Here is a 12206-nt window from a genome sequence, read left to right on the forward strand (position 1 = left end):
TAGGCCCTCTAGGATCAGGGTTTTTCCAGAGCCCGAGTCCAGCATTGCGTTTACTTTTGTCCCCTCCAGAGATGCTGGGACTAACCACGGATTGTGGTCCCCTCGGAGACAAGCTGTGGCAGTGGTTCTGCCATATGAACAGTCCATTTCCTCATCTCCTGAGTCCGCAAACTCGGTCGTCCGCGGAAGCTCTCGACGGGGCTCGGTGTTTGGACCTCTCCGCTGTTGGATGGGGTCCTCCCTTCTGGTTGGTGGGGTTATCCTCTCCACCGGGTGGGTGACAGGAGTCCAGGTTCTCGGGGAATACTGTGGGTGGCGGCCTCCCTGAGTGATCCAGTGGCCTCGGACCCAGGATGGGCGTCTCTGCGGGAGTTTGTACCAGGAACCCTCCGAGATGGGAAAGGGTCTTCCGATCGGGTTGACTGGATCGCCCGAGCTGGTGGGTTGTAGACCCCTCGATTGTCTGCTCTCCTGCCTCTAGTATCACCGGAAGCAACTGGTGTTTGCACCGGCCGTTCCCAGCTATCCTGTTGGGTGTCGTCGCCCAGGAAGTTTTCCACCAAGCGGACCGCTGAATCCAGGGAAAATGCAGCGTGTCTTTTTACCCAGGAGCGGGAGGAGGGGGGCAGTATCTGTATGAACTGCTCGAGCACAAACTGTTCAAGGATCTCTGCCTTGTCATGTTTTTCCGGTTGTATCCACCTGGCACATAAGTCTACTAAGCGGTGGGCTACGACCCGGGGTCTGTCTCGGTTTGTATATTTGACTGTCCAGAACCGCTGTAGGTGATCCAGAATAGTAGCCTTTAGTTTCTGATAGTCCATGGCCTCGTCCACTGGAAGAGCCTGGTAGGCTGCCTGAGCTTCCCCTATGAGGAGTGGAGCCAGAGTCGTTACCCAGCGATCAACTGTCCAGCCGTGGGCCGTGGCTACCCTTTCAAAAGTGAGGAGAAATGCCTCTGGGTCTTCGTTTGGCTTCATTTTAGGCAGCATCACTGGTGGGTTATTTGGAATCCCGGGTCTGCCTGGGGTTGGGCCTTTGACCAGCAGTTGGAGTAGCTTTTCCTCTCATCGGGCCTGTTGCTCATCTTGCTGGGCTTGTCGCTCAGCTTGCTGGGCTTGTCGCTCATCTTGCTGGGCTTGTCACTCTGCTTGCTTCTCTGCTAGCTGGAGCTGTTGCTCAAGGAACTGAGAAAAAAAATTCTCCATTTTTTTTTTGTGTGGCCCTTCAGATACAGGGGCCATCCGACATCCCACTTCTGACACCACCTGTGGCAGGACGGCCTGTAGCCGAGGTCAGGGAACAGTCCACACGTATAGTTTCAGGATAAATAAAAACGTTCAGTGGCTTTATTTCTCCACAGTAACATAACATGCGGGTACACTGTCCCTTTAACAAAATAAATCCTGCTCCACTTTGGGAGAAAAACTGACTAATAACACAGCAGACCTATCTAGCAGGCTGGCTGGCTAAACCAGAACCAAACCATAAGGGTACTTTAAGCAGTCAGTAAACAAATGAATAATCCTTACTTTAGTTGAAGTTGTCTTCGGTGAAATCCCTCTGGCTAAGGGCTCACGCAGCAATGTGCTTCTCTCTCTCTCTCTCTCTGGCAGCTACTGCCAGTCACATGATCCTTTATCTACCTTGCTGGCTCTCAGGTGTCAGCTAAAGAGTTCTGATTTCCTAACTTCCACCTGAGTTAACCCTTATGAGTGCTGGATGAAGCACTCAGACATATGTCTCCCAGGCGTGACTGATAGGAGTTGACTTCACTCTGTCACAGGTGCCCTCCCGGCTTTACAACTCGGCAAATTGGTGATTGGCTGGCAGGAGAATTCCCACGCTCCGATAGGCTGTTCAGGTTCGTGAATGAAAGCCTGAGTGCCTTAAGAGAGCTTGCAGCCAATCAGGAGCGCAGATTCCAAGCGTCAAACCATCAGCGGCAAATTCAAAGATGCTCAGAACTGAATAGACGCGAGCCAGCTTCAAGGATTTTCAAAGCAGAAAAGTTTCTAAGGACAGCTTTTTAGAACGTAGCGGTCGCAGCAGGTATTGCATGCCGAAAACAGTTCCAGGACTTTTGGAAAGTGCTCTAAAAAGGTCCTCTTAAGGAGTTCCGAAATTGATTTATTCGTTAGCCCCATTCCCAGTAAGTGTGTTAACCTTGAATTGTGTAACTTTGTGTGTCTGTCTTCTACGAGAAATAAATTACCATTTATTTTACCATCTTGTTTTGCTCAATCAATTGATCCAGTTTATAAAAAGGTGTTGAAGAACCTGGTCTCCCGTTACATGAACATGCAGCACTAGAGGTATATCAGCTACCACTAGAGTATGAAATATTAGAAGGAATGAGGCATTACACACAAGTTAATTTGCGTCTTATATTTTTTAAATATAAATTACATTAATAAAAATACATGCCAAAACTTTCAAGAAATCCAACATTTTGGGGGATCAAAGTTTGAATTTCTCTGCACTTTTTTGGGGAGGTGTACTTTGTGTCTTTATTAGAATGTAATCTTTTTTTATAATATGTGAAGCAGATGAACTCATTCTTAGTACAACTGCTTAATTATATGAATCCGATTATGACTATTCCTGCCGCACATACAGCATGGTTTCATAATAATGTTTTTTGGATGACAAGAATATTTAATAATATGAGTGCAGACTATATCTCTTCTTGGTAATTAGCATAACAAATAACACAGGTGTTGGGTGTCTCAGTAAAAAAAATGAATCATTCATTTAAAGGATGTAAAAAACAAAACAATTCTAGATAGTCTGTTGCCATTTTCTTATCCACTTGATTCCAGGTATTATTTAATAGCCAATAGCTAACACACCATGCAAAAGTACTTATGATTACTGATAGGTCCTTGTTACAAGACAGAACCAAAAATATTGGATTTGTTTTTTTCGCCATTGTAGCCACAGTTTCTTTATCTTCCCTTTTTTTATTAAAAGTGAGAACAACATTGTATTCCTAATCAGTGGCGAAACTAGTGAATTGTTGGCCCTGGTTCAAGTATATGAACTAGTCCCCCTTTTAAACCATACCTCATAACACGACAGGGCACTTCTTAGCAATGATGGTACGACGGTAAACAAAGCTCTCGCATTCGCCCCGGCTTCTAACACGTTACCTCCAGCGACCAGCATTTGAGAACCAGGAAGACTGGAACAAGGGACTTCCCTTGCATAGTTAAATTAGCAGGATTTAAAAAATAAAAAAAGAGTGCCAGAGGATACACCCCTAAAAGTTGTGGTCCCAGCTGCAGCTGAACCAGCTCAACCAGCAGTAGTTTGGCCACTGTTCCTAATTGTATTTTAATTAGATGAAAAAATGAACATGATGGAAGACACTCACCTGATTACTGGAAAGTCTTCCACAGTACTTGACTCTGTTGTGTCTGTTGTGTCAGTCCTATTATTAACAATTGTTTCAATCAGCAGAACAGACAGGAAAAGCAAGAATATATTTAGCTTTCAATACATACATCTTTCAATACGGCACCTAAGTTTTAATCAAGACTTAAAAATCACATTCATATTGCCAGCCATACAGCTTAATATTGACAAGATGCTAAACAACACGAAGCAAAGATAAAAATGTGATTTTTAGCTGTCACTTCTAGCTGTGAAAATCAACATGGGAACAATGAAGGCATAGATACCAGGAAAGGCTAATTCTCTGATTCTACCTTTTACCAACTGTTAGAATAAGGTCAAATATTATGCCCAGTATGTTGTAGGTTGATTCGGAAATACATTTCTAAGCGTTGTTTTGTTCTATGCCTTGTTTATGTTTAGTAAATAATAAATTACCTGAAAGCTAGACATGTATAATGTAAATGAACCACACTTGCAATGCGAGGCATTTCTGGTTTTCTATTTATCCCGATGCTGCTGTGACCATGCAAAGATAAAATATATAGGAAAATGTTTCCTTTTAGATGCAGTTTCACAAGACCAAGGACTGGCAAATATATGTGGCCTTGGATTCTCCTAACTATAAAACAGAAAGCGGTAAAGGAAAGAGCAGACTACACCCCACTATATCCACTTTCTAACTAAAAGAGGTGTAGCCCCCTGTAAACAGCACGGGCTATACCTATCTTCCTCCTACTGTGGTAATTCCTGTTAAGGGCAGGCTCCAGTAGTTATCATGGGTTTCCCCCTTCCTAGCCCTGCCCTGAGTGGTGTTGCAGGCCCCTGACTCTGCTGCAGGCACGAGACAGAGGGGAGGCTCTGCTGACATCATTAGGGGTGGGGCTGACTCTATATTTAGCAGCCGCTCCTGTAAGTGACGAGTCTGTTAGTCCTGGGCGAGTTCGAGTCCGGTGCTGTCCGAGGAGTTGGAGGAGACAGTGCGGTCTCACCTGTGCAACCGTACAGGAGCAGAGAGAGGAGCGAAGAAACTCAGCCACTTGGCTTAGAGCTGATAGTACAATAGACCCGGTGGACCAATGCCCCTCACCCCGCTGCCGGGGGTGATGGGGAGAATCCAGTCCCCACCCAGAGGCTAACCTCTGAGGTGGGCTGCGGAGTATTGACGCCCTAGCCCAGACCATCCTGTCGGAGGACAGACTTGGAGGGAAGGAGAGGAGGAATGACCGGTGAAGGGAGGAGAGAGGAGTAATTAGCAGGACATTGCTGTTGTTGTTGCGGCTGCTGGTCGCCACTACATTTGGAGTCGCTGATCTGACCAATAAAGAGACTATCCTTTTATACCAAAGACTGTTGTGTGAGTTTGAAGCATTGACCCTGGGACCAAGGGGGATCTTCTATACAGGTCCTATAGAAGGTTCTATAGAAGATGGAGGCGCTGCACTACTAAGAAAGCATGGAGGCTACCACCCCAGAAGCCTGGTCTTGTCTCCCCAATAACATCGCGGGAAGCTCAGGCCCTCCTGTTCCACACAGGTATGCACCACCACTATGTATGTAATCTGCCCTCACACACCCTAGACACCACCGATGAGTCTGGGGGGGGGGGGGGAATATGGGTTACAGAGGCAACAAGGAATTTCATATCTTAATAAAATATTTGGGATCTGATTAAAGAGCAAGTTCCAGAAAACCTTTTCCAACTAACCATTCTGTGTATACAGTAGTCAAAATGTGAAGGTAGAGGGGGTTGAATTGTCCCTTGAAAGGTACAATCCCCCCTGCATGTTTATTTTGTAATTTGTAACAATTTGTCACGGTATTGTACAGTCAGATATTTGTTTTCACTACAGTCTAGATTTTTCTCTGCTCGCGGATATTTTAAAAGTGTCTCTGACAGATCGTACTCATCTGCAGGGGATCCACATTGAACTTTCAGACCTCCAGACTGCAACAGAACAGTGTCCAGGAATCCAATACAGTCCATATTCCAATGGTTGGCTGAGCTACCAGGTAGCAAAGATGTAGCAGCGGTGTCTCTATACACAGACTGACTGTTTTTTCTGCATATATATACATATATATAAAAAGCAGTTTCCTCCACCTTATGGGAGATATAGCGGCTACTACATGTGTAGTGTTTTACCTGTGGCTCACAGGCGGTCTTAACCTCCGCTGCTGGGTGCCTTGGGTGTAACTGGATCGTCTGGTGACAGCGCCTCCACCTATGAGGAATCCTGACAGTGCCGGATAACCCCTTCACAGGAGCCAATCCAATAAGTACACAGTGTATATAATAACAAGTTTACTGGCATTAAATTGGCAACCCAATAACACATATAAAGCGGTCTCGCAAGGCATTACCCACACATCACACCCCACTGTCCATCCACTTAGTCCACACCCCGGTAAGAGTGTCCCCCTCAATGTGCACTTTGTATATGGGTGCTCCAACACCCGGTAGCGCCAGCAAAAGACAAGGGTCCATCCGGTCCAACGCCGTCAGTGATGAGTCTGCCTCCACGTGGGGTGGTATCCCACTTGAGAGTCACACCTTAACAGTCTCTTTATGCATTGGTGGTCTGGTCCCAGACCACAGGCCACATCTGCAGCGCAGGCATCCTGTGCTGTGTCCCTATCTAAGGGGCCTGTCCTTGTAGCAGCCACAACCTACAGGGGAGTCGAGGGCTAGCTGGGGCCTAATAGGGGGTCTCTGGCCTTGTGCAGGGGCCACAGACACCCTGCACATACACCCTCACACTTCTGTGTCCCAGCTCTGAGTGGCGTGGCCTCGCAGAGCGCAAAATGTATCTATCCCCTGGCAGGGGAAACCTGGTGCCCTATTGGCTGCTGTGTGCCATCTGATCTTCAGCTCTATTGCGTTCTGGGAGCTGTAGGCCCCGCGGAGCACCTTCCTTGAAATGGCCACTTTGCACAGCGCATGCATGCGCCTTCTGGTAATGACCGCCGGCTTCGGAGCCTCTCTGCGCATGCGCGAACCATCTGCGCATGCGCGTGCATAAACAACATGGTCGCCTCTCCTAGCTGCCCGCACACCACCGCAGTTCTCCCCAGCCTCCGCTGCCGGTCACAGCGGAAAGTAAGGGGTGACCAGGAACCCTGGGGGAACCTGGCTACATATATATATAATGCTTGTGGGCGCCTGCGGGCAGTCTGGTTATTGAGACACTGCTGCTACATCTTTGCTACACATTAGCTCAGCAAACCATTGGAATACGGGCTGTATATATTATAAATCTACTTTATTCGACATTATAACAGCAATAAGTGTGGATCTAGAGAGGAAAAGCCGTATCACCACCCTAAGTGTTTCACCAGGGTTAGTGAGGTATCTTTCAATAAAATAATAAGATTGGAGATTTCGTAGGAAAACGTGGAAAATCTCTTAATCTTCCATTGACTTTCATTGGGTTCAGGTCACTTTATCGAGGAAGATATAGAAAGGAGAAAATTTAAACAACTTACCGTAATTTTCTTTTCCTGGAACCATGGCAGTGGGCACCATTGGGTTAATCCCTTCGCACTCTAGGTAGGACAGGAAATAGACTTTTGCAGGTAGGCCATATAAGGCCCCTCCCTCTACCTGCACCTTAGTCTTACGATTCTTCCATAGCTGAAAAATATAACTGATAGGCATTAGACATACATAGGGAGGGTAACTATGTGCCCACTGCCATGGTTCCAGGAAAAGAAAATTACGGTAAGTTGTTTAAATTTTCTCCTTTCCTGATCACCCTGGCAGTGGGCACCATTGGAACATACCCAAGCAGTGCAAATTTTTAGGGAGGGATACATCAGAATAGACAACACCAGTTTAATGCTTTATCAGTTTGACCTTTATTAATATTCTTTACACTTTAATTCACTACAGATTCTAACACTCTACGACCAAAGCTTGCGTCAGCTGATGATTGTACGTCTAGTCTGTAGTATTTCAAGAATGTATTGAATGAGGACCAGACAGCTGCTTTGCATATTTGTCCTGGTGTAGCCTGGGCCTTAAATGCCCATGAAGTAGCCATGGCCCTTGTAGAATGAGCTTTAATGTTCAAAGGTTTATCTTGTCCTTTGCTTTCATAAGCTTTTTTAATACAAGACACAATCCACTGGGAAATTGTTGTCTTTGATGCTGCTTGTCCTTTCTTTGGTCCCTCTGGAATGACGAATAGTTTGTCTGACTTTCTGATATCTCGCATCCTTTCCAGGTACACTTTTAGACATCTTACCACGTCTAATTTGTGTAGTCTTTCTTCTTTCTTATTTTTTGGTTCTGGACAAAATGACGGAATCACAATTTCTTGATTCATGTGGAACTGTGATACCACCTTTGGCAGGAATTGATGCACTGGTCTGAGAACTGCCTTGTCTTGATGTATGACTAGGAATGGTTCCTTGGTAGATAGAGCCTGTAGTTCTCCCACTCTCCTTGCTGAGGTGATTGCTATCAGAAACGCCATTTTCCATGACAACCATTTTAGGCCTATCTCCTGTATAGGTTCAAACGGATCTGCTGTTAGTACATCCAATACTAGAGACAAGTCCCATGTAGGTACCCTGTTCTTGATTTGAGGTCTTAACCTTTTAACTGCCTGAAAAAACCTGATGATCAATCTTTCCATTGCCAGATTTCTTTCCAACAAGGCTGATTCAACGAGCTGATTTCAACGAGCTGAGACTGAGACCTTTCTCAAATCCTTTATGCAGGAACTCCACTATACATACAATTCTAGGTGAAAGGAAATTTTGTTTCTCTTTTTCACACCAATCGCCAAAGCAAAGCCAGATTCTATGGTATACTCTCGATGTGGAACTTTTCCTTGCTTGTAAAAGGGTTTGAATTGTTTTGTCTGAACAACCTTTCAGTCTCAATGTTTCCCGCTCAATCGCCATGCCGTCAAAGCCCATTGTTTGGCATTCGGATGAGATATTGGCCCTTGTTGCATCAGCCCTTTGCGATCTGGTATGTGCCATGGTGTATCTACTGCCATATTTACCAAGTGTGTGAACCAAAGCCTTCTTGGCCAGTATGGTGCTATGAATATCACCTCTGCTTGGTCTTCCCTGATTTTCCTGATTGTTTTCGGAATTAGGGGAATTGGAAGGAACAGGTATACCAACTTGAAGTCCCATTTGAGACTGAGAGCATCTGTAGCTTGTGCGCTTGGATGAAACTGTCTGGCACAGTAGTTCCTTACCTTGCGGTTCTGGTGTGTCGCCATGAGATCTATGTCTGGTTGACCCCATCGCTCTACCAGTTCTTGAAACACCTGTGGATCTAATGCCCATTCTCCTGGGTGTATGATGTTCCGACTTAGAAAGTCTGCTGTGACATTTTCTAGTCCTGGGATATGTTGTGTCTTTGTGATTCCCGTTCCATTGTTGTAGAAAATTGTTTTTCAGTGGTCTCATATGTAGTGCTGCCGATTTTGTGACGCTTAATGTTGAAGCGAATTTCCCTAGGAGCTTCATGCATTCTTCTGCTGAAGTCCTGGTAGCTTTCCTGAGCTTCTTTGTTTGTACGGCTATATCTTGCCTCTTTGCCTCTGGTAGTCTCACTTCTCCTTTTGCTGTATCGAATTCTACGCCCAGAAATCTTAACAGCTGAGTGGGTACGAGATGGCTCTTGTCTCTGTTTATTAACCAACCGTGATGTTCTAGGAAGGTTATTACCATATTTTGGTCTTGTTGGAGTTTCTCCAGATCCTTTGATTTTACCAGGATGTCGTCCAGGTAAGGGTATATTTCTACCCCCCTTTCTCTCATTTCTGCCACTAGAGGGGCTAGAACCTTTGTAAATGTCCTTGGGGAAGTAGCCAGACCAAATGGCAGTGCTGTGTACTGATAATGATCTTGATTTACTGCAAACCTTAGGAATCTTTGATGTCCCTTTGCTATGGGCACATGTAGATAAGCGTCTTTTAAGTCTATCGCCACCATCCAGTCTCCTGGTTGTACCTCTTGAATAATCAGATTCAACGACACCATCTTGAATTTTCTTATCTTCAAGAATGAATTTACCCTTCTTAGGTCTAGGATTGCTCTGTAATCCCCTGTAGGTTTTTTTTTACTAGAAAATCCTGGAATAAATTCTGCTTCCTCTGTCTTCCTGAGGTACCTTCTTTATTACTTCTGCTTGTAATAATTTCTTTTAAGCCGAATTCATCTGTCTTCTTTTCTCCTTGGACTGTATACATGTTATTACGCCCATATTCCTTCTTGGTATCTCCCTGAATTCTATACTGTACCCCTGACGAATGGTCTGTAATACCCAATTGTCCAGTATTGTTTGGGCCCATGTTGCAGAAAACTGTCTCAGCCGCCCTCCTACGGACAACTGCTGGGCCCTCTGACCTTCATGTGGATTTATTCTTTGTGAATGATCCTCTTCCTCTGGGGCCACGAAAAAGCCGATTCTGGCCACCTCTCCATGTTGTTTGCCTTGGGAAAGACCTACCAGGTCTATATGCCTTTGCTTCTTTATACTGGTTTCTATTAGCCTGTTGGAAGCCGAATCTTCTGGCTCTGTATTCCTGAGGTAAAAAAGTGCTCTTACCTCCTGATGCTTTTGTTATTATTGCATCCAGTTTGCTGCCGAAGAGGAATTCACCTTCAAATGGTAATGCACACAAGGTGTTCTTTGATGCTGTGTCAGCCATCCACTGTCTGAGCCATAAAGCCCTTCTTGCTGATACCGCCAGTGTCATAGATTTGGCAGCTAATTTTACTGCATCCAATGAGGCTTCTGCTATGTAATCTGTTGCCCATTTTACTTCTGACAGTGCCTTAAGAATAGCACTTCTTTTACGCCTTTGTCTATTGCCTCTTCAATGTTGGCAATCCATACTCGCATAGCCCTTGCTGCTGACGTAGTTGCTATGGCAGGTTTGTAGGCTGTTCCTGCGGTAACGTATGCTTTTTTCAATACATAATCCATCTTCTTATCCATAGCGTCCTTTAGTGACGCAGCTTCCTCTATTGGGATTGTGGTCTTTTTTACTATTCTGGAAATAGCAGTATCCACCTTTGGGCTAACCTCCCAATTTTTTACCTCTTCTTGTGGGAATGGATACATCTTCCCAAATCTTTTAGGCGCAAATACTCTGGCGTCTGGTCGAGCCAGTTCCACCTGAATGAGGTCTTTAATCACTTGATGGATAGGAAAAACTCTACCTTTTCTTTGTCTTGCCCCCAAAAGTTTATCTTTCTTGTGGGTTAACTCCTCGGTGTCTTCTAGTTCCAACGCCTGTCTCATGGCTTTGATAAGTGGATCCACCATTTCTACATCAAATTCAGATTCTTCCTCCTGAATATCTTGATCTGATGAATCCATTTCCCCCTCTGATATTTGAAAACAATCAATTTCAGACTCATCTGACGAAAAACCTTTCCCCTTATCCAGACTGGTTTGGGATCTAGATCTTTTCTGCGTAGGGTTAACAGCTTGCTGGACTGCTTCATCCACACTCTGTTTAACTGCCTCCTTCATCAATACAAGGAACTTGCTCATTTGTTCATTGGCACCACCTGCTGCTGCCTTAAGACAATCTTCACATAATTTCTTCCCTATTAGAGCTGGTTTCTCACAAGCTGAACACCATTTAGAAGTTTTTTTTTTTTGTTTTTTTTGTTTGTTTTTTTTAGCAACCTTTCTTTTATGTTGCCGGGATTCCCCCGTCCCTTTTGAAGATTCTGCTTCTGGGAGGGTAACCACCGAACTAAATTATAAAAACAAAATAAATACTAAACATACACCCTAATGTATATATACCATCTCTCTTTCCCCTGTAGAACTAAAACTAAGGACTCACCTAGCCTTGGGAACTGAAGTTTTGGGTGTTTCCATTTTTGAATCCATTTCCAGCACTTGGTTTCTCCCTGCTGAGCCTTCCATGCTGCAGCTCTCACTCACACATACACACAGTGTGTTCGTCGCTTCTATGACGTCATCAAGTGCTCGTGCACGGCTCGCGTGTCTGTGCACGCATCTGCCGGCCGGATGTGACGTGCGCGCTCCCGAGCGGCCGCGTGCACTGTACCCTTTACCGCAGTGTTCCAGACACTAACGCGGTCAATATGAACCTTCCTCCGGTTCGCAGCTAAGGCTGCTATTCCCTTCCGCGTGTAGTAGGGCTCCTGGGGTACTTTACCGCCGCGTACCAGACGCTAGCGCGGTCAACTGAGCCTTTTCTCCGGCTCGCAGCTATGGCTGCTCCCCCCTCCGCGTGTAGCGGGCTCCTGGGTACTTTACCGCAGCGTACCAGACGCTAATGCGGCGAGTCTGGGCCTCCACAGCTCCCAGCTGCAGCTGCTGTGCACCTTCGTTTGGTCCTGGGGCTTTTGCACATAAACTTCCCCGCCCGCGGCTGCAGCTGCTCCCCCCCCCCCCAATGGGTTCCAGGGGCTCCCCCGACTCTAAGGGGTCTCCGTCTTGCCACCCGTAGGGCGCGTCGATCGGAGCTTCAGGGCAGAGAGGCTGAGACCCTGGATATCTGCACTAGGTGCAGTAGGTGAGTCCTATTAGAAAATAAAAAATCCTACTCCTAGCTGTGAGGACAGGAAAAAGACTAAGGTGCTGGTAGAGGGAGGGGCCTTATATGGCCTACCTGCAAAAGTCTATTTCCTGTCCTACCTAGAGTGAGAAGGGATTAACCCAATGGTGCCCACTGCCAGGGTGATCAGGAAAAAATATATTGTTTTCTGCGAATAATGAGAAAATAAATAAGGAGAGCTACACAGTATAAATAAATCAAACCTTGTGTTTGATGTGGTTCACCGTTTTGCCATGTCAT

General features: G+C 45.6%; 1 protein-coding gene across 1 annotated transcript in view; it reads right to left on the reverse strand.

The window, feature by feature from the left end:
• Positions 1-12206, reverse strand: part of LOC142486048 (E3 ubiquitin-protein ligase RNF138-like) — a 61282-nt gene that overhangs the window by 33680 nt on the left and 15396 nt on the right. Inside the window, exon 5 of the mRNA XM_075584714.1 lies at positions 3377-3433. Within this exon, the coding sequence (XP_075440829.1) occupies positions 3377-3433 (57 nt within the window). The remainder of the gene's footprint in view (positions 1-3376; positions 3434-12206) is intronic.

The sequence above is a fragment of the Ascaphus truei genome, chromosome 2 (genome assembly GCF_040206685.1).
Source record: "Ascaphus truei isolate aAscTru1 chromosome 2, aAscTru1.hap1, whole genome shotgun sequence".
NCBI lineage: Eukaryota > Metazoa > Chordata > Amphibia > Anura > Ascaphidae > Ascaphus > Ascaphus truei.